Raw genomic sequence first — 27,919 nt, 5'->3', positions numbered from 1 at the left:
GCCAGACTGTTGATCTTCTCATGCAAGAGTCAGGATGTCGTTTAGAACATCCTTCTGCTACCAAATTCCGCAATCATGTCATGGAAGGAGAATGGGATAAGGTAACGTAGGGCTTATAGGACTGTATTAACCACTGTTATAAATTTATAGTATCTGTGAGAGAATTCAAAATCCACCCTCCTTATATACTTTTTTGTTTGTGTTTTTTTTTGTTTTGTTGTTTGTTTTTTTTCTTCTTATGCCAATTTCTGCAGGCTGAGAACGACCTGAATGAACTTAAGGCCTTAGTGCATTCTCCGCATGCAATTGTGGTAAGAGGCACACTTGAACTCTTTCAGAGCTGTATAGTTGGACTAATTGTAGTGGTGTAATCTTTCACTATGGAGTTGGTTGTCCATAGTTCTTGTTTTCTTTTTTGTTTACTTTAAGCAGCTTGCATGCTATCTCAAACATCACGCTAATCTGAACTTTTTTTATTCTTTTTTAGAATGTGAGGTAGGAAGCCCTAAAGTATTGAGGCTAATATTTGGTGTACTGAATGTTTAAACTTTGCTAAACATACTTAACTGATAAAATATAAATCCTGTAACAGTCCTAAAATAGGTCAGTTTCTGTAGAAACTGCCTATGTTGAATACTAATTTCAAACTTGAAATACTTCTCACAATCTCTGTGTTTATGGGAGTTAGGTTTTCTTGAGGGAAGAGGAGTTTAGAAATAAAATGCAGTAATACTAATGTGGAGTTGGCATTGTAATAACACATTACAGGAATATAGAGGCTGCTATAGACGATGAACAATACTGTTGCTTTTCCAGATGGCTTCTACAGAGCAAATGCATTTGTATTGCTGTTCGGGATTTTTAGAGCTTTTTCTCTTTGGCTGGCTTTTTTTTAAAGGTGAACCTAGAAATGAAGTGTTGGTAGATCCTGTGACTTGACAGTTATGATACGTGTTGTTATGATTTCAGGTGCTTTGAGGAAAGTGTTTCTTGGTTTGATTTTTCTATCTCGAGATGAAAATCATTACTTAACTATTCAAACAGCTTGTTCTGTTGTGTTTAAACGTTTATTTTAACGAAATGAAGTTAGAACAGCTACTGTCACTTAGCAAGAAAACAGTAGCAAGGCTTTTTGAAGTGTCTGTCTGTGACTGTAAACAATGAAGAATCAGCTGATGGCTGCTTAGCTCCACTTCTAGCTGATTCATTTGTTGTCAAGACAATTTCCTGTCTGGTGGGGGAGGGAGAGAAAGAGAACAGGAAGTGAAGTAGGAAAAACAGATGTTTAGCAAAACATCAGAGGGTACTTGAGAGAAGTTTACATTCTGTTCTATTAATTTGGTCAAAGCTTAGCACCTCTTGGTTAGACTAGTAGTTCACTTTCTCTTTTCTCAAAGACTTGATATACGTAACATTCACTGTTCAAATAGTTTAGAATATTGTATGCGGCTTTCAGTAGTTTGTGGAGACTGAAAGTATGAAACCACTGTATGTGAATATAAACAGTCATTTGAAGCAGATTTTCTCATGTTTCTAACTTCTGAAGTTATCAAGTTTCTCTGTAGTATTGAAGTGTTTTACATGTCTGGGAGTCAAGAGGTTTAACTGTGTATTAGCACTGTACTTTTTAGAGAACTTGAGGGAAAAGGGGGACATTTTCCTTCTGTTGTTTTGGAACGCTCTGAAAGCATGCTGCTCTTTAATGTTGATGTCTAACTGCCTGAATAAAAACTTGGTGCAATAAAATTACTTGGTTTAGACTGCACTTTACCTGAACCAAATATTAACTATTTTCTTTTTAAAGTTGTTCTCCTTTTAAATAAATTTCATGTAATTTAAAACGGATAACAGTATTAAATGTCTTACATGTGTGTTAGTAAGACAATACTGATTTGCAAGGATAAGTTGAGCTTGTGTGTGTTCCATTGCATGCACACCATCTCCACCTCCCTCTCTGCCTGGCTTTTTTGTACATGGTTGAGATCATGGGTGGGTATTAGTATAGTCAGCACCTGGAAAACTAGTGAAAGATCATTACAGGTAAGGAGGGATGCTTTATGCTCTGTAGGTAATCCCAGATGCAACAAAGTCAGAGCTAATGAAGATTATAAATGTCTTGATCAGGGAAAGTCCAAACAAAATGCTGCTGCAGGTGACTCTTTAAAAATAGAAAATTAGATTTTTGGGTTTCCTGACTCCTGATTTGTGACTCGTACTGTATGACTAGATGTTTCAAAAATGTGTGCATACAAGAAGAATGGGTACCTAAAAGTTTAGATGACACAGGGTATTTAACAAAGTAGGGTGTGTGTGTGTGTTTGGTGGTTTGGTTTTGGCTTGGTGTTTTTTTTTCTTCTTATAGTTAATATGACCTGGACAAAATAACCAGGATGCATAGCTGCTTTTGAAATGTGTGGTCAGTGAAGGGGATACGTATGTATTTTGAAAATTCTACTCCTGTTTTAATTTCCTTATTTCTGCAAAGTGCTGTAAGTTCTACAGATGAAAACACTAAACATGAAATGGCTGATCTGAATTTGTAAACCTTTGATGCTATGTGTTGGTATGTTGGGGGGGGTGGACAGTCTGCTATTTCTATTTGTGTCAACACAACTGAGTGCTATATACTGTGTGATTAGTCATGTTTACTTTTCTAGTGTATAAGATACAGCTGTCTTGAGACAATCTGTAGAACTTTATAGTTGATTCAAGCATGGTATTTTCCCTTGACTAACGCTTAGAAAATATCAGTTTCAAGCCAGCCTGAGGTTTTGCTTACTTTAGAGCTACTCAAGCATATTATGGCACCTATCTTGGGTAACTAATTGAACCTAGGAAGAAATCTGGAGACTATTCCTCTAGAGTCATCTAGAATATACTTTCAAATTGTCCTCTTTTTATTTTCATTCACTTAAATGGGACTTCCCCCCAGTTCTGGAGGTATACAGCCCGCAGCAGGCAATACAACAAAAAAAAGGGATTTGTATCTTGTCGTTTGAGTGAAGTGCTCCACCTGCCTGTATGGTGTCCCTCTTGCTACCAGTATTAAGGGCAGTTCCCTCTTGGAATGAATTACTCTTTAAGTGACAGGATTTAGTATGGTTGAAGTCTTATTAAATTCTATAGGCCAGAATATTTTCTGCCCTTTACATATCAAGTCTTACATTTAAGTTTTGGATGGTTTTTAAGTACTTTTATCAGTGTTTTACAAGACTATCAAAGTAATAAAGACTACAAAGTAATGAAAATTGGGGTCCTAGTTCTGCAGGCTATAAACAGATAGCTGCTGTGTTGAGTTCATCTTGAAACATCAGCTGTTAATTTCAGCACGTCTTTTAGTTACCTTCTTCATCTTGGAGAAGAGTTGTTTCAGCAGTGTTTACTTACTTTTTTGAACTCTTAGTACAGTAATAAAACTGTTGTGGAGCTTGTTAAGATATGCAGCTCAAAAATAACACAATAAATCTAATCCTAAAATTAGGTTATGCATTTTACTCTTTAAACTTCTGAAGATTTGCTACTGTAACCAGTGATCAAAATGGCCCAATTTCTTGACTGTGGTAGGATGCTTGTCCTTTTATTTTCACAGTTGCATTGCTGAGGCTTTCACCTTTGGTTACCCTAGTGCTGGTGAATCATGGTGCATGCAAAACTTCTTAGAATTTAAGATGCTGCAATGGGGTTTCCTACTAACAATTAGGACCATGAAGGAGTAAAGTACTAAACGTTCATGTTAGTAATCGAAGGCTGTAGTTTGAAGAAGGCGAAGTGCTAATATTACATTAAAAAAACACCACCACCACCCCCCTCTCCCCCCGTAAATCTATTAACTCTGTCTTAGTTTTGCCCCAGGGTGATCAGATGTTCAACTTCCACTTAAATAATAGCTTCTAGAAACAACAAAGTAGTGCGCTTTATCCTCATTCTCTCTATAGAGTTGAAAGACAGGATGAGGTGGTGATAACTGAACAAAACCAGCCAGACTGCAGTGCTGAAACTGTTGTATTGGACTCTTCCATGGGTCCTACAGGGTGAAGAATCTTTGCTATAAGCTAAGCGATGGTGGTGTCTGGATTTAAACTGTGCAACAGTGAAGGGTGTAATGATGTTGAATTTCCATTGCAAACACTGAGATGACAACAACAAATCCCAGGCACTTTTGTATGTTGTACATGGTATAATTTGGTTTATGATAATTTTCATTTCCCTTCTTTGGAAGGCAGCTGAAGAATATGGAGAATGAGTAAGCTGTTCTTGTGGGTGCATTGTGTCAGATTAGTTTTATGCTTGTTCTGTTCTATTTAAATAGTGGGGTTTGTCCTTTTACTTTACAGTTGCCAATATTACAAACAGCTCGCTTTCCTTCTAGAAGAGGTTGTTTGGGCTCTAGAAGGGAAGATGTACTCTAAATGGTGTTGTCTACCATAACAAGGTGGTACTGGACGTAATTAGCAGTACTATTAGTAGGGCATATAAGTAGTTGAGAGAAAATGAAGACAAAATTCAGTTGTTCAGTGAAATCTACTTGTCAGCAAAGTCAATAGTTGCACAAAAATAAGTAGTAGGAGGCTGTGAGCGTCCTGATATAAAAAAAAGACTTGAAATATGATGTCAGTGGAGTGTGACTTTTGCCTTAAGGAGGCTGTATTCATGCCATTGTTTATGTATGCTGTAGGGCAAGTTTTGGAGCAGTTATCAAAATAGCTTAGAAAATAAATTTAATTTCCCTATCAAGACTTTACTCTAGTCCCTGCCTTTTGCTAAAGATAAGTTACAATTTAAAACTGCTTATCTTTGATTCTAATTCTCTGTTATGTTAACAGTAGACTCCTGCATGAAGTGTACAGTACCGTGTTATTCTGGCAGCTTTTATATGCCTAATATGCCAAAGTCACACATGGCGCTGACTTTTTTTTTTTTTGGAAATTATACTTTCTAACCCAAAAACTGAAGTTATACGTCTTTGGATAACTTGGCAACAGCATTCTGCATGCTGAACAGTAGTGCTCCTGTAATGCTTCCATCGAATTTTTGGGACTGGCATTACAAAAATCGGGGTTTTTAGGGTTTTCTGCTCTTTGTACTTTTCCCCTTAAAGAAATGAAATTAACATGCCAAGTCCTAGAAGTAGGGAGGGAGAAAGATTTAATTCGATACAGTTACGGTTAGCACATTTAAGGGAAAGATGATACAAATTTAATAAATATTATATTCAGTGAATGGAGAAGGAAGAGTTGGAGGGAATATAGTTTTTATTACAAGCTGGAAATATCAGGCTATTTTTTATGTGGTGGTGATTGTCAGTGGGAGGTGACCAAAAGGAGTGAAATATGGTATGTGACTTACTACCTGAGCCTCTTCATGGGTCCTTGTGAGCACGTGCATAGTTGGGAGAGGAAGCTCTTATCCCTCCTGCTGCTAGTATATAAGCAAACAGCATGAGGTCTGCTGGCCTACTGCACGGAACCAACCACTGAGGTTGTAAATAATTGGGATATCTTTCTTTTGGTTTTCTACATGTCAGAACACCAAAAAATGTTGTCTCGCCTGTAAAAACTGTACAGTGATGCTCTAACAATTCCAAGTTCAAATGAACTAGAGAGCTGGATAGGGAATGTAATATGGTTTTGCCTGTTGCGTACGTGACAATAGAGTACTACAGACATGTTTGAACATAAATCATCTTTACCATGTAATGTTTTATGCTTCACAAAGCTGTGTGGTAAGTGAATAGCACTGTATGTGGAAACTTTATTCTTTTTGAAGAACTGAACATCTCTGGAAGCTAAAACTGCTTTATGTTTTAACTTTAGATTTTATATATAGTAAGCCTTAAACTTTCATGTAAACTTTACTAGGACAGGAGCATCTTAAATTTCCCAATTATCCCTCTACTTAAGGAGGCTAGCAGTGTGTTTGAAACTAAGTAAACATTGACCAAATATGAGCATGAAAATAGTGAGGTGCCTGAGGTCTGACAAAGCAAACGAAATCGGTGATTGAGTTGGTGGGGTCTTCATTAGAAAAGCAGATGTAATTTGCTGCACATAATCTTCATTCTGTTTCTCACTGATATGTCTAAGAATGTACATTTTCCTCTTTAATGTGGTGAGTCTTGTGGACCAGAAATGTCTTTTCTCTCTGATAACTGCTAACACTAGCAGTAAGGATGTGCAAACGCAGAATAGTTGGTTTCATCCAGAAACAATCAAACTGTGTTTCTACAAAATTGGTATTAGAAATTTCTAGGACTTAAGGTTTTTGAATATAGTAAATGAATGGCTGATTTTCTTTTCTTATCCACAGACATTTGTTGTTAGATTAGTAGGCTTGATTATTTTTTTAAAAGAAGACAACCAAAAACTGTAGAAGATGAAAGGAATGCTATGAAATAGCAGTGATTAATTCTGAGAAGTGAAATGATTCCTAAATATAGGAAACTATATTTTTTTTCTGTAATCCTGAAAAATGATACAACACCGAAGGAAAACAACTTAACATGGAACTACAAAATAAAACCTCAGGCAGTGTCAATTTGTTATTGCTCTATGTTATGCAGCTGCGTGATCCATGTCAGCTCCTATGTAAGCAGTATGAAAACTTGTTGAGTTGGCCTGTTGTGTTCTGTGCTGTCATGCAGTCTTAAATATGTGATTAGCTGCTTTTGGGTGGTTTTCTTGATAGAATGTAAGATTGGGAAGCCTATCTAATTCAGGGTTTGAAGAATGGTGACTGAAAAGGGAGTCAGTATGAAAATGAGACAAGTTGAAGGGGGGATCTGAGAAATGAGGTAGGAAGATACTTGGAGCCCCATAAGGCAGGAATGAAATTCATGGATAACTTAATTGCTGCAATGTTGTTGAAAACCCAGCAAAAAGAGTAATTGAGTAATGAAACATTACATATAGCTGTATTTCTGAAGGGCATAGTAGAATGGTTTCTACTGTTCTGTTTAGGCTCAAACGTTTTCTGAAACTTCAGTCAACCTTTTTCCCCTGACTGCTGCTTTCTGTCATGTCAGAGGATGAAGTTTTTGCTGCTGCAGCAGAAGTACCTGGAATACCTGGAGGATGGCAAGGTCCTGGAGGCACTTCAAGTTCTACGCTGTGAACTGACACCTCTGAAATATAATACAGAACGCATTCATGTCCTCAGTGGGTAAGTGTTTGGACTCTGAGAGCTCTTTCAGTGGAATTTTCTAAGGAATTCTATAGCTTTTGGTAGCTGACATTGTAAAAACTCAAACTGTATTGAAGATTGTTGATTAATCCTGTTGATTAATAAGCTGTAGTGGCATATGCTAAAATGGTGAGTAAAGACTATTCAGCAGACAGTGTTCTGTTTCAGATGCTTGAAAAGAACCTGATTATGATTTACTTTTCTAGTACTAGAACCCAAATTAATACATGCATATGTATGGTCATCTGATTGTGAGGATTATTAGTCTGTTATGTTATAGTTGAATAAGTAGGTGAATATAGTCTGGTTTGTTCATAGATGAAAACAAGACATTTCTACCTTCCCTGAAATCTGTGTTTTGTTTTCTTTTTCTATTGCCAATTTGTAGATACTTGCTCTGAAGAAGATGCATGTTTGTGTGGAATAGTTCCCTGCTTTTTTTCCTGTCAGTCTCAAGCTTAAGTCACCTGTTTCCAGTTCATTAAGAATGTTATGATATATATTGTGCTTAAAAGTGAAAAGAATGATTCCAGAAAGACTTGGTCTGTTGGTGTGTGTGCACTTTTTTAAACAGGTATCTGATGTGTAGCCATGCAGAAGACTTGCGTGCAAAAGCAGAGTGGGAAGGGAAAGGAACAGCTTCCAGATCTAAACTTTTGGACAAACTCCAGAGTAAGATGTTCTAGTGTTTAGAATTTATTCCCACCTCTGTAAATCCAGCACATCTTATGACATATCCCAGGGAATTGGTTTTAACTGCATTTGCCGGTGGTTGTTTTTTTATTTCCTGGTTAATGGGGATGCCTTTAGGTGCCTTTACCCTTTGGTCTTCTGTGTCTAACCTTTTGCTGTCTCTGATAAACTATTTGTAATAGGAGCTCTTATTTTGTAGCTCTGCTGCATACAGTAATAGTATAACTTGGTGATTAAATGTACGGTTCGAGGAGGGGCAGGGGTGGTGTTGTTGTAAATGCCAGCTATACTGAGAGGTTGAAACTAAGTGTGGCCTATAACCACTAGTGATACTAGTACTGGTTGATAGTGGTCTCAGACTGTGCTCTGAATTACAGTTTCTCCTCTCTCTTTCTTGTGGCTGGTGTAATACTATATATCAGAGTTGTAAAATCATAGTATTCTTTATTTTGATAGTCTTAATAGAGAATTCCTTAAATTAACACAGCTGATACTGTTTTATAATTTTACAGATTTTGTTAAATACTGGGGTTTGAGTTGGCTTGTGTAAATGGTGCTTGTTGGCCAGGACAATATATACTGTAACTACAAATACCTTGCATACAACTCTGCTTTCCAGAAGTTCATGCTTCTACTTCCAGATGTATAGCTGTAAATTTGACGAGCTGTGTGCACTCTTTTCCTGTAGCTTTTAAGCTTTATTTACGAAGGTCTCTTCCAGAAACACTCAAATCAAAATGCTCTTACTTGCAACTTGGTTTTGATACTTTTTTTTTTTTCTTAATAACTGTTTTAAAGCGTACCTACCCCCATCAGTGATGCTTCCTCCAAGGCGTTTACAGAACCTGCTACGTCAGGCTGTGGAACTACAACGGGACCGGTGCCTATATCATAATACGAAACTAGATAGTAATCTAGATTCTGTCTCGCTGCTAATAGATCATGTTTGTAGTAGGTAAGAAACCCTTGCGACTTTTAATATGGGCAAAAATATCTTTTCTTTGTGTTTTAAAATAGTCTAACTGTACCTACTGTTAAAAGGGACATGAAAATTATTCTGAGTTGGTTTAACAGGAGTTGACTGGGATAACTCAGTTCTTATTAAATGAGTAGTGGGGGGGAGTCAAGAAGGTATGTGTAAGAGACTTTGGTAGCTGGATATGGGGTAATGGTGTCAGACTGAAGCTTTAAAATTTTAATCAGATGGGTATGAATAGAATATATTACTGTGCTAATCCTTAGCCACTTGTTTCTTGTGATTTTGGACAGCCAGTCTCTTTATTCATCAACACGGGATTGCTGTGTTTTTTCACTGGCGAATCACTAGTATGTTATTTATCCAGACTCTGCCTTCAAGCTTACTGGAATGCAGAAAGCCTACAGAAGCAGACTTCATGAAGTCAGCTTTCAGCTTCAACTTCTAATAGTGGACAGTGAGGTGCTTTTAGACACAAAGGTTAAACCAGAGTAGAAGTGTGCAATAGACATTTCCGTTTTACATAATATATGAATGATATAAATAACTATTTTCTCAGATTTGTAAGGTAGCAGGAATTGAACGTCTCTTATACCTACATATATTAGGTCTTAAGACGCTCTGGATAACTGTTTTTTAACAAAACCAGTGCTGCTTCTGAATCTTCAGAATGCCGTATTTTAGTAGACTTGAAGCAGGAAGATGTTTGTTTTTAACAAATGACTGACTTGAGTGGTTTTTCCTCATCCAGCAAAACTCAGCTAAGGACCTAAAAACTCAGTGTAGCTTTTACGGAAAACTGCTGTGCATGGGGTAATAAGGGAATGAGGGCTAGGACACCTAGAAAATAAGGGCTGTATATGATAGCCTTATATGTTTGTTCATGTAGCAGGCTAACACTTGGGCTTACAGGGGAATTCTTTTCATGTTAATGTTAGCTCATCTGAGGAAGTTAATTTAATACTGATAAACTTCTTATAGAAACTTTCTGAACTCAGCTGTTTTGACTTGTGTTCTTGGGTTACTTGGAATCTGTTTTTAAAGATGCAGATTTCCGTAGTACTTCACTGTAGCCATTTAAGGTTTTAAAATTAATATCTTCAGCATTTCATGTATTCACATAACTTTTTTAGACTATTGTTTAGCTTGTAATTTTGCTACATTAATTCAGTAGTTTTGTGTGTGTGCGTGGTAATTTGGTTGTTTCCCATTTGGAGCTATTGGAAATTATCAGATACTGGAATTGTGGCTTCCCTACTTCAGAAGTGAGTCTTAAAATCAGACTAACAGAAAGAGATTTAACTTCAGTCTTTGCACAAGTCCATAAATTACATTGGATGTTCTGTAGGGGGTTTGATGTGATTAATCAAACCCCAAAGAGCATTCAAGCCAACTGTAAAGAGCATGGTTTACTGAAGTTGGCCTAGGTAGAGCTGGATATAAAAGATACTATATGCAACAAATCTGGACTTGAATTTCACCCATCTGAATCTATTTGCTGACATAAAAGTTTGGCCATAGTTTGGGTTTGTTGGGTTTTGTTTGGGTTTTTTTTTCACCTAATGTGGTACTTCCTAAGCTTGAATATTTGATATATATATACATACATAAATACTCATGACTACTTTAATAAAAAAAAAAAAAGGCAAAACCCCCCCACTTCAAAATAAAGGCTTCCATTCTGTCCTCAACTCAACCTATTGTACCTACCTATTGCAGGGGTCTGAGATCAGTATGTGGTGCGCTGTACATGCTGCCATGCTTGGGCATAATGAGGTGAGTTAAAGACAGTGGAAGCCAAATATTGATGAAACTGACAGAAGTAACAGTAGTCTATAGTTTAGACAACTTAAGTTCTGTACTACTTAAATGATAGAACACTGACAACTTTCCCTCTTTTAGTTGCAACTAATCTGTTTTGGACTTCTGGCATTATTTTGATCAAGCATGTTTGAATTGCACTAATAGGTAAAATGTTTAACTAAAACTTAATCACTTCATACGAGTGGGAGGTAAGAGGGAGAAACTGCTGGGAATGAAGGTGAGGTATTTCATCTTACTGTGCCAGAGATTTTGATAACAGAGAATTGATGCTTTTGGGGGTGGTCATTCTTGGTTTTTAGAGCCTTCAGCCTAGTTGGATGTTTTGTTTGGGTTCCCCCTGGAATTCTTTTGTCTTGCTTTCATGTAAATAAACTTTAGTCTGAGTTTACAAACAGTGAAGCCCAAATGAGAGGTGAATGCTACTGCTTTCTAGGTACTAGCTTAATGTGGATTTCTGAAAAAGAACCATTGCAGAAGTTGAGGAATAAATCTTCCATTGTATGTACAGGGAATAAAAAAGTAGCTGTTTGTTTTATTTAGAATTTTGAACTTCTGTAAATACAACAACAGATAACTTTATTAGATACTTTATTTCAGCATGTGAACAGCATGATTCAAGCGTGTTGTGCGAAAGAGAACAATTTGTAATGAAACACTTCAAAAAAAGAAAACCCTTTGAGCTACAATAATATCTAATTAGCAAAACCAGAAACGGTTAGACAACTGGTTTTGGTTTCTTGTTTTGAGACTGCTGCTATTTCCTTCTGCAGAAGGTTATTTAATGTATGCTTTGCTATCTGTGAAGTTGAATTTGCTGGATTGTATGTTTCATTAGTTAAGTGAAGAGAACTTTTTGTGTGAGTGCTCCGATCTGACTGGATTGTGAATAGTGTAATTCAATATTGGCATATGTCTGCAGCAGCTATATCAACTGTGCCTGTTACCCTTTTTAGGAACCTAAAGGCCTTACTATGAAAACTTTATACTCCAGAATTATACTGCTTGCTTTTCATTTCTACAAAACCTTGGCTGCTTTTCTTAAGCTTTAAAATACAAGAGCTATTGTTCTATAGAGTATTTTTTAAACTGAAATATGCTGAAAAGGCTTTCCTGGGACACACTGAGCCCCTTGTACTTTGTATGAGTTATGGATAAAGACTCTTTCACCTTCTAGAGCAAATTGCTGCTCTGAGGAAAAACATCAACCTATTACAATATGGCTAAATAATAACAAAATGCTCTTCCTGTAGGTACACATATCTGTGTAAGGGCTTGCCTATGTTCCTCTAGACTCCAAGGAAAACAAGGTCTTCTTTCATGGGTGGGGCTTTTTACCTTGGGCTCAGTGTTGTTCCAGTGGCAACTAGACAGCTCCTGGTCAGCTTAAAGTAGGAGCAGAACAGACTTGCGTTTCTCTATAAGCAAGTAAGTAGGCATACCCAAGGAACCCAACTACAGATATTTATGTATGTACATTTTGTTTATCCTCCTCTACCATAAGACAGGAAACGAGGGGCTGTGTGGTTGTTTAGTGCTGCTCAATAGCCTTTAAGCATGGACTAGGAAGCATCTTATAGCAAAAGAAAATGGACTGAGGGTGTATAGACACTGTGTTAAGCAGAACTTTTTCTAGCTTCTGGTAAGGAGTAGTTTTTCAGGTATCTGTCAGCCTGGCTGCCACCAAACTGTATTTTTAAACACAAATGTAAAGGAAGTAAGGTGGGGGGGTTTTAGGCCAGTATCTCCAGTTATAAGTACAGCTGTACATTCATGGAGACTGTCATTGTTACACTAGTACTGTTGTGTCCCATTAGAGTTGTGCTGGGCAGCATAAAAACTCAAGATAAGACTAAACCACTTGGGATCCCTGTAGTTCAAGAAAAAGATGCACCCTTTAGTGCATCTGAACAATGAACTGGTAGTTACTCCGGTATTGCTTATAAAAGCAGCCATCTGCTGTAAAAGCCTACATTTACTTTATATTAGCTCTCAAATTCTTATACAGTATGCAAGCTGTAAATAAAATAAAACTTGTCTCCAGTTCTTACCTAACTTAATATTATGACTGTTAGCTTTTCCTCAGTGTGTACCTAGAGTATTAAATATTAGCTATAGAGGAACGTTTAATTCTTCGGTAGTTTATCATATAATATTTTGTTTGCTAAATGCTTTATGTTTTACAAAATAATGTAGATTTTGTGAGGGAGAACAGTTCAAGTTGAAAGCTCATAATGACATGTTAGTTACGCTTAGATATTGTACATGGTATTCTGCAAAGAAAGTGAAAAATGGCACAAAATGAAGGCAAAGAAACTTCTAACTTATTGCAAGATCACATTCAAGAAAACAAAATAAGACTTCTTTTACTCGGCTTTTATGTAAGAATCACTTCTAAAGTCTTGGTAAGATATAGCTTAGTGAGTTAGATACTTAGAAAACCCCAACATGTAAATAAAAAATTGCACGCGAGGTTCAAAGAGGTTTGGACTCCAGTATTTTCTATACATCATAGAAGCGTATAGTAATAAGCTGTTAAACTCCGAATGAGGACAGTTTTATTCCAAGTTATATGAAAGCATAACAAATTGTGTGGAAAGAGTGGCATAAGAATAGTTCTGTGTTCTTATGATTAGTTATAATCACTTGGTGGTGTGAGCTTTTTACCAGATAAGGCACATCATTCTGTACTTATTTGAAGCAGCTGTTAATAGAGGAATTTTCTAAGTTGTCTGGTCTTGCATTTAAATAAGTTTGGTTTAGTTTTTACTAGCTTGATTTAAAAAAAAAAATCTTACCACTTTCTTATTAATCTGCGAATACATCCCTTTCTTTTCCCAGGAAACAGTTCCCATGCTATACACAGCAGATACTAACGGAGCACTGTAATGAAGTGTGGTTCTGTAAATTCTCCAATGACGGCACTAAACTAGCAACAGGATCTAAGGACACAACTGTTATTATATGGCAGGTTGATCCAGTAAGTGTGCAATGTGTTAAAATGTGTATGACTTGTCTTTCCCTTCCCTCTCTGCTTTTTCTTGCTAGTATGGTTTGATTTTTGTAGGACAGGCTAACATGCACTGTAGCCTGCTGACTAGGGTATTTCTCTGGGATGTAAACGACTGAAGATCACAGTCAGTGTAAGTTAGTGAAGGAGGACACTTGAAAACCTGATGCCCAAGCGTAAGGCTTGAACTGTTGGCTGCTTGGGGCAGGAACTTTTTGTGCCCCAAACCAGTACCATGGGGTAGAGCCTGCTGGTGCCCTCCAGGGGAGCTTCTCAGCTTGAAGGCCTTGCAAAGCATTGGGTGAGAGTGGAAGGAGCATGGCAGTGAGGAACCTTTCTTCTAAATCACTTAGAGTATTTCTGATCCATGTGTGTGACTAACCCCTTTCTGTTACCTTGTTGCTACTAGTACACTTGGATTTAAATACTCTGTCCACTTCACCATTTAGTACTTTATTTCTGAGTAATAAAATGGTATGTGCTAAACTGAAGTTGTATCAGTATACCACTTCATGCTATTTGCTGTTGTAAGATTTGCCTTGGCTTGAGATGAAGATTTAAACACTTGTCAGAATCCACTGACACACGGAAGTATACCCATCCATTTTCTTACAGACTGCGGTTTTAGGTTTTGATACTGATGTATGGCACTGTTTCTCTTATGAAATATCCTACAGCTACAAGATTTATCTTTCCTACCCATATCTATTCTTATGTAAATAAAAAGATTGAGCGGTGAATCTAAGACTGTTTTCATTGACTTGTAGAAGTGATATGAAAGTATGTCCGTATAGTTCATAACAACTGAAAACTGTGAATAAATTTGAACATATGCATACAATATTTGAAGTTGTTAATGCTTGTAAAACACTATCAGAAATAAGATTCTTACAGTCTTTTAACCACACAGCTGCAAACTGGTATGCTAAGTGGAATATGAAAGGTTTTTGCAGTTCCATACTGGCTTTCAGTAGGATTTGAGAGCTGAACTTAATCCTTTTCTTCAACTACAGGTTAGGAAGCCATATAATTTGAGTCCTTTAGGCTGTTAAGAAGATGGGAGAACTTAAAACCCTGCTCCATGTGCATAGTTGCTATATGGCCCTTGAACTAACAGCAAGTGCTATGGGTTTTTTCAGGCATAGAACTGTTCTGGTTTGTTTGTAACTGGAGCCAGTGTGCTATGGGCCAAGAGATGCATAGCAGCATAAGATGACTTCTGTTAGTTAGAAAATTATCTGTATTTTGTTTTGTGTGTTTGGTTTTTTTTTTAACAGAGTAATTCTGAGTAAATTAAGGATCAAATGTTTTTGCTGGTGATTTGTCACTTGATTGTAGAGGCACATCTTTCTTTTATATTGATCGGTTTTTAATACTCGACATCTTGATTAGCACATTTTATAGTGAATTGTTAGCTAATACCTGGTTAATCAAGCCAAATAAATGTTTTGTGAGTGTTTTAGGCTAACCCTTTTGGCCAAGGGTGGCTAAAGGAACAAAATCTCTAATAAATAGTTAGTGGGAAAGCAGCTTTGTAGAGTTTTATCTTCTGTATTTAAGTACTTTAAAAAAAAAAAATTGAAACCCTTTCAAGGAGGTGGATGCCTAAATAACATTAGGCCACATAACTGAAATGGTTCACTTTCATATTTGCCAGAGCATGTTTCTTGCATTTCCTGCAGCAGTTGACAATGTCTTTTGAACCATAAGTTTAATCAGGTTTTCAAGGCTTTGGGTATTTAGAATTATTCTAATCTGTATGGATAAACTATAGGGAAACATAAGTCCGACTGTCTGGGCAAGTGATGGGAGAACACTGTTTTAAATGAACTGTGTTTCTTCTTCCACACACACTTCATTTGTGTAAGAATCCTTAATTTCTCCCTTTCTTTTCTTCATCACCCCTCTTGAAGTGTAATGATGCTGCTTCTGTGTGTTTTCTTCAGTTCATACCATGAATTTCTTATTTCTTTTTTAAGACCCAGCTACATGTCTAAGCTGTCTTAACCCATGCTTCTGTTTTCAGTTTCATTTGTTCATTTCAAAGTTCTTCAGTGGACTCAGCAGCATTAAATAATGTCTTGGGTGAACTAGGGGTGTGTGTGTGAAATGCATTATTAGACTGTTACTAAGTGTGGCAGAATCTCTAGTGCACAAAGATTAAGCACAGTAGAGGTATCGCCTTGACTGGTATGCATCATCTTTGGTCGAGCAGTCCTTTTTGTTCCTCACAGAAGCCTTCTTTTTTTTCTGTACTTTCTAAAAACTGTTGACAGGTTTTTGGCTTTTCAGCCAAGGAGCTCAATTACTGCAGACTTAAGTTGATACCTGAATAGTTGTTTCTTCTACATAACAAAAATCTGGGAAGCTATATGTAAGGGATAGAAGTGCTGAGATTTCTTGTGGTGGTGGGTGGGAAGCAGATTGACTAAATTTGGGGACATTTCCTGAAATACCATTGACTGCTGTTTTAGAGCAAAACATGGTGTAGCAGTTTTGCTGTGTTTGGAGAGAAATGAGAGCAGCATGAGAGATAGAAAAAGCCACAAAGCCCTGTCATTAGAAGAGGAATATCCTATGTACCTTGCTCCTCATGAGTCTCAAAGGTGATGCAGGAGTGGCAGGCTACTTTAATCCTGATGTAAAAAGAAATCTATCAGTTGCAGGCAAGCTCCAGGATGCAAGATGATGTCAGACATGACTCGGTTTCCTTGCAGATCAGTTTAGCTACAGACACAGTAGTGTCTAATGCAGAGCAGGAATAATAATTAGAATGGAAAAGGGGCCTTGAGGGAGGTCCATTCATTTGCCCCTCTTTCTTTCTCTGTGTTTTGAAGGTTATTCTTGGCCCACTTGCTTTTGAGGAATTTAGTTGTTCTAGCCAGCAGAACCAACAAAGCTGCAGGCTGGCTGAGAGTCACCAAATCCCTCACAGCTGATCCCAGGAAACAGTCCTTTGTGTCTCTCTTTTCTTCTGTTGACCATGTTCTTTCTGTTTAGAATCAAGAGGTGCTCTGCTGATTAACAATAAAACAAAAGGAGAAGGGACAATTTGAGAAATCAAGCTAGGTTTTCAAATGAGTCACTCTTTGAAGAGAAGTAGGAGGTATAAACATTCCTCATGCAGCAGGGTGGAAAAAGGGGGAGGGAAGGGAGGGAGGAAAATCCACTTGCCCTTTTCCAAGAGGCTTCACAAAAATTGTCAACAGTTTAACAAGCTTGGTTCTACTTTCTGTATATCCATGTTGTTGTCAAGAGTCAGTGCTAATACTGTATTGAAGCATGTTTCTGTACTTAGGAAGCCAGTGTATGGTTGTTTCACAGTATCTAGCTGTACTATTTATTTTGATAAGCTGCTTGAAAGTCAAGTTCCTCTGACAAGGCAGCAGTAGAACAGTTGTAGCAGATACAAGATACTCTGCATGAGTGAAGTATGCTTCATTCACTAAATCTGGCAGAAAAGATGCAACAGCTTGCTGTAAGCAACACTTCTGAAATAAGAACACCTCTCAAGGAAGCTTTTAAAAATATCTTTCTGTAAAACTTCTTTCTTGAGCAGCACACACAAGATGCACTCAAGTTTATAAAAACATTGGCACTTGGAGGTTTTCCTTTCTCAGCATACATGAAGGTTTTGGTTCTCTGTTTAACCATAACAGGCTTCCAGCATGTCTTTACTTTTAAGAAAGTAACTTAATTCTGTAAAATATGGATAATGGTACTTTTGTATTCCAGTATACGTAGAGAGATTTGACACTACAGAAAATCTTCTATACTAAACCAAGCATAATGTAATGTACAACTCTGTATGCAACAGTATTTTGTGAGTTCTACATTCAGAACCACGGAAGGTTAGAACAAAAATACCTACAAGTGTTCTTCTTTTGCACATTGAAACTTAGAAGCTTTCATTTTATGGTCTTACTCTATAAAGTAGCAACTGCTTTTCCAGTAAGAACCTATTCGTACCTCTTGTAAAAGGCAGGTGCCAAGTTGCATAAAGCAAACTTGCCATGCTGTACTTGGACACAGTGTATATGTGAAATCTAGTAGGAGTTCATTTGCATTGTCTCAACAGAACCTCTCTTGTTTCAGGATACTCACCAGCTAAAACTACTTAAGACGTTAGAAGGTCATGCGTATGGTGTCTCTTATATTGCTTGGAGTCCAGATGACAACTATCTTGTTGCCTGTGGCCCAGATGATTGTTCTGAGCTTTGGCTCTGGAATGTACAAGTAAGTGGTGACTAAAGAGTAAAAAATAAAACTTTGTGGTCAGCATACTGCTTTTGTTTCAATATCTAAATACGTTGGTGTGAAAGAAGTAATTTCTACAAACTTGCTGTGCAAAGGTGTCAAGGTGTGAGTGTAAAGAAGACGCTGATCTCCTCCCTGCCCCCCCGCCCTCCACAATTTGAAAAAATGACTATGGCAGCCCACAAATTCTGTACTCAGTTTGTACAGAACTGAAATAAGAGTTCTAACTGTGTGGGACTGTGTAGCAATTCTAGTGTATCTGGTTACTGATCATTGCTGAGAAGGGATGGTGTAAATCCACAGGACCTTAGAGAGCTACTGAAGAGAAGAACAGTAAATTAATCAAGAGAAACAGGACAGAATTATCATCTAAAGGGAGCAATTGCTCATTGAAGGTTTTAACAAGTAGCAAAAGATACAAGCTGTTTTTACTTTGTGTAACCCTCCCAGTGATATTAGTGGAAGAAACACAGAGGCTTAAGTTTATGATTTCAGAACTTCATCTTTCAGTCAGACACTAGGGCATTTTTCCATTTCCTCCATGAACTTGAAAATCCTTTTCTGCTGTTGATTTTTATGGGCACTTGAGTTGATATAAAAGCTTCCCCTGCCTCAGTTGTGGCTTGTATAGTCTTTCTTGGGCTGCCTTGGACTCTGAACTAATTTAGTTTCCTAAAACAAAAACGTATTCCAAGGGTGAAAAGAAGGAACTTTTCTTCTGTTTAATTGACTAAATTGGCTCAGTGAAGAGCACTAGAGCTGGCACAACAGGACGGAGAGAAGCCCTTACTGTTTTGACAGTGGTAAGCCACTCATTTGCACTCTGTCTTGTGAAACAGTAGCATTATAAGCTGGGGATGAAGGCTGAATTTTGGCATGGAGAGCTCCAGCTCAGGGAGGAAAAAGTTGTAAATGCTCTGATACTCCCAACTTTTTGCTGAAATGTATTTATCATCTCTATTTTCTTGTAGTCTCCTCCTGGCTTTCCATGTTTGGCTTTTTTCATTTCATGTTGCTTCTTTCTCTCTTATGTATTCTTCCAACTTCTTTTAATTCTTTTCTTTACTCATAATCTTCCAGTTGTCTGATGCACTAACTAGTCCATCCCTCTTGATTTGAGGGACAAAAGAAATTGTCCCAAATCAAGTCCAGGGTCACTGTAGATGCTGAAATAGTTCTGCCTTTTTATTGCATTATTCGTAGGTTTGGTTGCTTTTTAATAAATATGTTGAAATATATGTACTTCCAAACACTATGTCTGATAAAATTATCGATGCCTTTTTGGGAAAGGGTTCTGGTTTAAGGCCTTGCTGCTTTTGTTTATTTTCCAGACTGGGGAGCTGAGGACAAAGATGAGCCAATCTCACGAAGACAGTTTAACAAGCGTGGCCTGGAATCCTGATGGGAAGCGTTTTGTAACGGGAGGTCAGCGTGGACAGTTCTATCAGTGTGTAAGTTCTTTGGATCTATCCCATTGAAAACAAAGCAAGAAATGGAAGTTTTGTCATGGTCAAATCTGAGTTTCATGTTTTTTCACGTGTACATACACTAAAACTTCCGATCCTTTGTAATTCAAAGAACCAATACGTTAATGCTAGTATTTCAGCAACACTTCCGTATGTAGCAGTTAGAAGGGTTCAAGCATCTTTTGCCTGCCTAAAGGAGGATCTGTGGGCTGGGAATTTTTTTTCTTAGCTGCTCTAGAAAATACACTAATAAACAACAGTGGCTTTGTCCACAAATATTGTGTATTCCATAGAGTTTTGACTGTGTCTTTCATAGTTTCAGCATGCTGTCTTTGCTTAGTTTAAACAGAAATTTGAAACCCTCATTACTTGACTGGTGTTGATTTTGGGTGGTGGTCCACAGTCTCACCCTACTCTTGATTATTTGTCAGCTGAATTGGTGCCCAGAATAATAGTGCAGTATGCAAGCCTCACTCACTGCAAAGGTGAGCTCTGTGATGTGACATAGATTGCACATCACGTGTGAGAAAATAAGTGATGAAAGGGATTCTCAGCTCTCCAGGACAGATACCTACAAAAGCCCTCAGTTACGACAATCAAGTCCTAGTTCATTAAGTCTCTATTTTACAGGGTAAGATTGCTTTCTGTAGCAATTGTCTGAATAGAAGGTGAAAAAGATACTTATGTCACACTCCTCAGAAGTCTGAGACTAACAGTTCAATTTTTTTTTTTCTCCTCATCAGGATTTAGATGGTAATCTCCTTGACTCCTGGGAAGGAGTGAGAGTACAATGCCTTTGGTGCTTGAGTGATGGGAAAACTGTTCTAGCATCGGACACACACCAGCGAATTCGGGGTTATAACTTTGAGGATCTTACGGACAGGAACATGTAACTACCTCTTCCTTTGGTTTTTAATTCCTGGTTCTTAGTGTCAGAAGAAGATTGAGGAAGGGTTTGTGGGGCAGGATAGGAAACAAGTTATTAAAATGCTCTCAGTATTAAAAGGAGAATAACATGGGACAAGAATTAGTGAGTTCCAGTTGCAGCAAAAAGCATTAGATTAAGTATTAGAAATAACTTCCGAAGCATTGGAGTAGGTTTCTGGTGGATGTTTTGACATTTCTGTCATCAAGAGTTGCCATCTTCTCAATTCCTGGCTTATTTTAGTAGGTCCTGCCTTGAAGTTAGGAGCTGGATTTGAGGTCTGAAGTCCCTTTTGGTCTTGGCATTTGTCATAAGTACAAGCAAACTATTGCAGACCTGGCTTGTATTGACATATGGAGACATACCTAACTTCCAATTCATAACTGTCTCTCCCTGATAATATTGCAGAGACAGTGCATGCTTTTTGTTTTGGTGTTGCATCATTGTTTAAGCATACTCTTAACACTGATGTGTCTTATAATTTCAGAGTACAAGAAGATCACCCTATTATGTCATTTACTATTTCAAAAAATGGCCGTTTAGCTTTGTTAAATGTAGCAACTCAGGTGAGTTGGTGATGATAAATGGAAATGCAAATGCAAATAAATCTGCTTGCAACTGCTACCTGCATTTAAATATTTTGATGTGCATTGGAATGTTTGATAGTAACCAGTTGTATTTCATGTAATAAGAAGGACGTAATATTCATAAATATAGCATGGCCTTCTCTGACAAGAAGGCAATCTTATTCTTGAGACCGATTTTTTTGACTGATTTATAGTCAAGAGTTTCATACTTTGAAACGTGTACTATTAAATGTTAATATCTGGCTATTGCATTGAGAAGCCAGGTACAGCAAGAATTGTGGGAGGCTGACATGTCCGGGGGTGTGAGAATTAGGTTTTATTTATTCTACTTTTGGAAACTTGGGTAAGAATAGGAGCTTTCAGAATGGAAGGGACCACAAACTGGAAATTTAATCTAGAAATCTGGTGTATCTTTTAGTGTCTTAATCTAGTAACAGTACTGAAGTTGGCTGAGGTATTGTACTTTCACCATGTTTAATTTTTTTTTTTGGTGTTTCAAAAGAATGAATTTCAAACAACCTCTTAAAGTATGTTGTCAGCTAGATAGGCTTTTTTCAATGCAATGAATTATGTTTCATGATAAAATAACATTCTTTATACTTCTTATTCCCAGGGAGTTCACTTATGGGACTTACAAGACAGAGTTTTAGTGAGAAAGTATCAAGGTGTTACACAAGGATTTTACACAATTCACTCGTGTTTTGGAGGTCATAATGAAGATTTCATTGCAAGTGGCAGCGAAGGTAACATCATTCCCCATTGTGCAGAAAGCTGGAACACTGTATCCTTCCTATACCTTATTTTTATAATGTTGTTAGCAATTGTAATCTATAAAAGCAAGCAACTGGTTCATTAAATAAGTTTGAGGAGCACTGAGATTGTGGCATACTTCAAGAAATAATTGTATGCCAGCGGAAAGGATCTTTTGAGAGGATGGTAGTAGTAGAAAGCATTAATGTCTCTTTTGTGTTGCTCCTCTAAAGCAAAAGCATCTGCACAGTTTTAATTAGAAGTGGGTGGGGTGTTCTTAAGGCTTTTTCTTTTTGTGGTATGATACTTAGGCTTATGTTTTGAATCAAAAATACTTCTGGGGAGTAACAGCTTCATTTGCCTGTTGAGGATATAGGTGTGGTGAGTTTTATTTTAATTTCAGTAGAGTCATCATCTTAATTAGGACGGAGTAGTCTCAAATTAAGCAGTTGTTGACATACCCTGGTAGGGTTTCTTGGTGATCAAAGGCTTTGTGGTATGTTTTTATTCAACTGTCTGTGGCAAGAATAGAAATTAGTTAATGGTTTATGTCTTGAATTCGTTCAGTTTTGTCACTGATGTAATGCTGTCACCTCCTGTGGAAGTCACTTAAGATTCAAGCCTATGCAGGGCTAAGAATTACACTTGGTATGTGTAAGCAATCACTGTTAGTACTATGTAACTCACAGCTGTTAGGAAATAAGGTTGGCCAGGACACTTATTACTGTCCTTTTCTGGAAATTACCAAATATGTCTAAAATGAAACCAAATTTCACCCTCTGACCAGACCCAATGGAATATGACTGAAGGACAGCACCTCCAGTTCTCCAATCCAGTGTGAACCTCTTCTCATGGTTGAACAAGGTCCTTGGTTTGAAACCCAAGTATCTGAAAGTTCAGTATTTGTGTTGAGCCATGCTGATGTGCATGTGTAGGTGTACATACTACAGTCCACCAGTCCTTTTTTTTCCCTGTTTTTATTTATTCTTTGCTATCTTCATTGCCTAAAAATTACTGAGCAGTGGTTGAAACTGATAGCACTCTATTTAATAGATTTGGCCTGTCTGAAGCTGTTGCCTCTCTGCGCTGGATTGTCGCAAATGTGGTTACTGAGAAGGTCTATGTATTTTAAAAAAACAAGCAAACAAAACAAATAACATCACATTGTCAAAGCCTTTTTTAAAAAAAGTAATAGATTGATTATGTTGTCACAACCTCTTAAAGTATGTTGTCAGCTAGATAGGCTTTTTTCAAATGCATCAGTAAGAAGAAAATGGAGGTCTCTTTCTGAGAGGGAAATTGACTGCTGCCTTTATCTAGCTAACTTGTTTTTTCCAAAACAAAATACAGGCATTCTGACAAGCACCAAAATACTGGTTTGTGTTTAGGCTTTGATTCTCCCAGACAGCAGAGGCTTGCATGTCCGGTGTTTAAGCAGAGAGTGAATTGTGTTGTTTGATGAATAGCGTGGATATGTAGTCTCTTGAAATCGTAAGTGGAATGTAAACACAACCATAACATTTGCATCAATACAAGTATATATAAAGGTGGTACACTCAAATGATCTGATTCAACAGAAGACAATTCAGTTATCACATGGTTCCATGATGCTATTCTAGCAGGTAGGTCAGAGAGCGAGTTTGTTTTGTGAGGGGCTGGGAAGAGGAATAGAGGAAGATTGGTTTGTTTGCTAAGCCTTCAGAATGACATCTACACTAAAACCTTTCAAATAGATTAAAATACTTTCATTTGATATATTAGACCTAAATACTAGGCTTTTGTGTAATACTAGTAATAAATACTTGTTCAGTTTGTATAGCTCTGTTTCTAGGAATGTCTTTGGAATATTCCAGAGGACAATCTACAGACTTGTTAAAGGCTGCTAGTCTACAGTTGGCAGGGGCAGGGTGGGGGGAAACAAACACCTTTAGTAATTTATTCTTAAATATGGTTGGTTATAAAGCAGGAACACTTCTTTAAAAATTGCAGTGGAGTATCTGAGCAGTTCACTATTCTATTTCTAGCATGTTGCTAGAAGTAATTAAAAGCTTTCTATCACAAAGTAAGATCTGTAGCATTGTTTATTGCATCTACTTTAATATGTACAAATTCATATCTTTAAATACCGCACAAGAATTAATTGTTGCTAAAGACAGTAATAGCTCACAATTTGAGACATTAACCTTCGTTGCCCTCTCCCATTTGCTCTGCTTGCACTTTCACTGGAATGTTTTACATCTTTAGTATCAAGATGTATTTCATAAACTGCAGAGCTGTGATCTTATCTAGTACTCATCAACAGGTGGTAGTTTTAAATATTCTTAGTACTCATGACTTCATAATGCATATACTAATCTGTAAATACAATTGTTGGAGGGGAAAAAAAAATCTGCAAGACTTCATTTTGAGTAAGATTACAACTCTGTATCTTTACTTTAAGACCAGCTTGGTTTTTCTCTTTAGCCATGTATTGGCTTCTTTGCATTGTAGTCAAACGTTTTTCTTCAAAAACCAAGCTTAGTAGACTTGCAAGAGCTTTACCCATATCCTTTTGATCACTTTTAGAAGAAAAATTTTGTTAGTGCTATTGCACATTCAACAGACATGGGTTTTAGACATGGGTTTGACAACATTAATGGGTTTTTTAGTTGCTGAGAGCTTGCGTGAAAGTGCTGTTTGATATGACAAATCGGTCTGTGCAGAGCACTGTTTCTCACTATGTTTTTTTAACGCATATTTTATTTAGATCACAAAGTATATATTTGGCACAAGCGTAGTGAGCTGCCAATTGCGGAGCTGACAGGGCACACGCGTACTGTTAATTGTGTGAGCTGGAACCCGCAGATTCCATCCATGATGGCCAGCGCATCTGATGATGGCACTGTTAGAATATGGGGACCAGCGCCTTTCGTAGACAACCAGGATATTGAAGGTAAAAAACAGAGCGTGTGTGTGTCTGTTTTCCAATTACTAAAAGCTTACATCAGAGGCAGTTGGTTTGGTGGATTTACTTTACCATAAATAGGATAGAAAAATGCTTTTAACTCTTGGGTTAGAATAACTCGTTTTACTAAAAAAGAAGTTACTGGGTTTTTATGCATGGCTGTTGATTTTTATCTAAGTTATTTATGTTTGTGAATAAAAAGGAAACAACTGGTATATCCAAAATGATATTCAAATTTCTGACATAGCCCTATAGAAAACTGTGGTGTCACTAAGACCTCAGGATTATATTAATTTATTTATGTAGACTTCTTAAAAATCTTGCCTCCAATGCTTGAGGCTTAATAACATACAATGTTATTAAAATCTAAATAATGCATTCTGACCACACTGCAAATTGAATAATGGTATTATAGTGCTTACAAAGGGAATCTCCAAAGTCTGGAGAGAGTGAAGTTTCGCATCATAATATCTGTAAGCAATTGATGCTTTCCTAACCATCTGCAATCATCTGTGTCCAAGAGAGACACACAGTGCAACTTTTTTTGCTGCCAAAATGCACAGTTGTTCCCAACCCTTCTTACCTCCCTGCCCAGAACTGTTAACGAGATGACCACTGGGGGTTGTTCTGCAGTTTATAGGCTTCTGTCATTACACATTCAACCTTGCGGTAAAGATTTACAGTAGACATTAAAATTAAATACAGTATATCCCATTGCCACAGGACCTTGTGGCTAGTATGTTTGGACACGAGTTCAAGGGGAACCTGGACAAAGTAATGAAAGAGAAACCCCATTGAGGGCTGCTACATAAGTAAACGCCTCTAGTTCAGAATGTCCCTTAGGTGAAAATGGCTGAAAGTTGGAAGGATATTAGGGGGAAGAATTACCTCCTCTCCCAGCTCTTGTGCTTTCTGACGCATCTGCTTCTGGTCTTGGACTAGGTGGACCAGCCTGGCCAATCTCCTGTTTGTAATGCTTTGAATGCACCCATAAGGACTTACAGCCTATCCTCCAGTTGGTTTTACTTGTGGTTTTGTTTGTTTTTCTCCAATTAGCTGCTTGCTCACTCTTTCTTACTTCCTCAGAAGATGAGCTAGTAAATGGCATAAAAAAAATAGAAAATTAATTTCTCACAGCAGTGCTTCCACAAGAGGTGTAGGTGCATGGAATAATACCTAACAACTTAGGAATCTTAAATGGATGACAGACAGCTCTGTAATTAGCACACTCCCCTGGGACTTGAATGCAAATGTGTGTTTTTTGAGTACCAACACCTAACATGCTAGATTAATCTCTAAATTAATATGAATAATGAATCTAAAATAAGTAATTTTTAGCATGGGATTTAGCTACAGCATAAGATCCACTAACTAATGCATGTTCAGTAAAGCTTCTGTAAATACACTGTAATAATGACCTTATAGAAATATTAACTATTGATAAGATCTTCAAGATGTGATTTCTTTCTCTTTTGTTTTTGCTCAGAGGAATGCAGTAGCATGGATAGTTGATGGCGAATTTGGAGGAGACGACTTCAGTTTAACTTAATTAGTCGTATTTTAAATGGCTTGGGATTTGGTGCAAACAAACATGATTGATAGCTGGACAGACATGCTCGTCATGAAAAAGAACCATTTCTGAAGCCCAGTTGGGGCCAAACATTTACCACCTTGCTTCATAGTAACCAGTCAAGATGAAGCACGTCGTTAGAACGTTGTTGGACACCGTGTTGAAATTACCCCCCCATCGGTTGTGAAGAACTGTGCTACATTCAGGCTAACCATTGAACTCAGTATATATATTTTTCCCCCCTGCCTTTTTGTCTGGCAGGCTACTGTTCTTGTTGCTCTTCTGTGTAATGAAGTTTAAATGCTTGTTTGGAACACTTTATTTAACAGTTTAGAAGGCTTGATAGAAAGAGTGCTTTAGTCTGAAGAGTATACATTGGATAGGAAAGTATTTCCTTCTCTTGTTTCTCAAGTCTCTCTCCGCCTTACTTAGCTTGAGATCTTTGCAGCTTGGTTCATGGATTCTAGCCTTGCCCGTTGCGCAGTATATATAAATTGAGATGATAAACCAATGAACTATGTCAAAAGCACTCTCAGTATCACATTTGACAAAAAGTTTTGTACTTTTCACATAGCTCGTTGCCCTGCAAAGGGGTTAACAGCACAATTTTTTAAAAATAAATTATTTATAGGATTAAAATGACTTCATTTGTATACATTTGGAATTAAAACAATGCAGGAAGTGTTGTGAAACACGGTATCACTGATGCTTTTCCAGAGTGTCTTGAGACCCAATCAGAAGCAGTGGCTGGAAGGAGCTTTACATAGGCAGTGAAGCTTGTTTTTCATGGAGGAACTCACTGTTCATCTTAACAGATAAACTTTATTACTTAGAGAAAAAAAAAATCGTTCAAGGGTGCACCACCAGACTAAGAGTTTAAACAAGACAAGGTCTTTTTGGTTTTTTTAATTACATAAATATATGCAGCAATGCTGGTGTAAAAGGTAGACTACACTTCAAGGGAAGAATGTGTTGAAAGTCCTTTCTTCACAAAGTCAACATTTTGTAAAAGTAATTAACATACAAAGCATAATTAAACACTTGTATTATGATGGAAATTTTTCTTTATTTGATAAACAAAGGTGTATAGAGTTTCTTTTTGAGAATATACTTCTAAGTTTGCAGATTTAAATGCCTCTCCCAGACCTTGTTGCAAGCTGGTGCTGTGAACATCTAGACAAATCTAGGAATAGTTCCACTAATACCCCATGTTAAGAAAAGAGAAAGACATTTATAATTTAAGTATTTATTCTTTTTGATGTAAACAGATGGCTTGGCATCTCTGTGCTTCTGCACTACACACAAATTCATTATGGGGATGGCACTGGATTCCCTATTGCCACCTTGGGTGGAAAGGTAATGTTGGTACTGCTGTAAAGTAAAGAGGGAGCAGGGAAGGGCATGCCACCAAGAACTGATGTGAACAAAGTGTGGACTTCATCCTTTAATGAGATAATAATCTAGTGTCCTTATTAGTCATGTGTGGAAGAAGGGTGGGGGAAGGTTTGCCGGAGTTGCTGGGAGAAGCGTAGCCACTTTGATGAATGGGAATGTGGTGTTTAACATAAACAGTCCCTTTTTCTTTCCCAGAAAAACAAAGTGAAGCTTAGCAGGTTAGATTTTTTTTTTTCCTAGATTCCAGCCATCAGGTGGTGGGGTTTTTTCTTGCCTTGTGTGTAAAGTTAAACATGATTTAAGATTCTGATACTTTGGTTGAGACCAGCCCTGAATCTGACATACT

General features: G+C 37.4%; 1 protein-coding gene across 5 annotated transcripts; it reads left to right on the top strand.

Moving 5' to 3' along the window:
- Window positions 1-27,236, top strand: WDR26 (WD repeat domain 26). Of its 5 annotated transcripts, none has more exons than XM_010577700.1 (14): window positions 1-101; window positions 255-311; window positions 7,022-7,158; window positions 7,754-7,851; window positions 8,671-8,827; window positions 10,568-10,624; window positions 13,511-13,649; window positions 17,775-17,915; window positions 19,268-19,387; window positions 20,146-20,291; window positions 20,815-20,893; window positions 21,528-21,657; window positions 24,411-24,596; window positions 26,095-27,236. In XM_010577700.1, the coding sequence occupies exons 1-14, from the start codon at window positions 21-23 to the stop codon at window positions 26,118-26,120; spliced, it is 1,554 nt and encodes a 517-aa protein (XP_010576002.1). In that variant the 5' UTR covers window positions 1-20; the 3' UTR covers window positions 26,121-27,236. The 5 variants fall into 5 exon arrangements, with proteins under 5 accessions (XP_010576002.1, XP_010576003.1, XP_010576004.1 ...); XM_010577702.1 differs by having other exon boundaries at window positions 78-101; window positions 6,957-7,158; XM_010577704.1 differs by lacking the exon at window positions 1-101 and adding an exon at window positions 2,363-2,433 and having other exon boundaries at window positions 280-311.
- The last annotated feature ends 683 nt before the right edge of the window (window positions 27,237-27,919 follow it).

This window comes from Haliaeetus leucocephalus, unplaced genomic scaffold, assembly GCF_000737465.1.
Source record: "Haliaeetus leucocephalus isolate CR32 unplaced genomic scaffold, Haliaeetus_leucocephalus-4.0 Scaffold577, whole genome shotgun sequence".
NCBI lineage: Eukaryota > Metazoa > Chordata > Aves > Accipitriformes > Accipitridae > Haliaeetus > Haliaeetus leucocephalus.
Note: the sequence above shows the minus strand (reverse complement) of the source record. Positions and strands in the feature narration are given on the sequence as shown.

Coding starts and splice junctions, on each gene's coding strand:
- WDR26 (XM_010577700.1), top strand. CDS start 21: ATGCAAGAGTCAGGATGTCGTTTAGAACATCCTTCTGCTACCAAATTC. Junction 7,852..8,670: donor ACTTTTGGACAAACTCCAGA/GTAAGATGTTCT, acceptor ACTGTTTTAAAG/CGTACCTACCCCCATCAGTG. Junction 13,650..17,774: donor TTATATGGCAGGTTGATCCA/GTAAGTGTGCAA, acceptor CTCTTGTTTCAG/GATACTCACCAGCTAAAACT.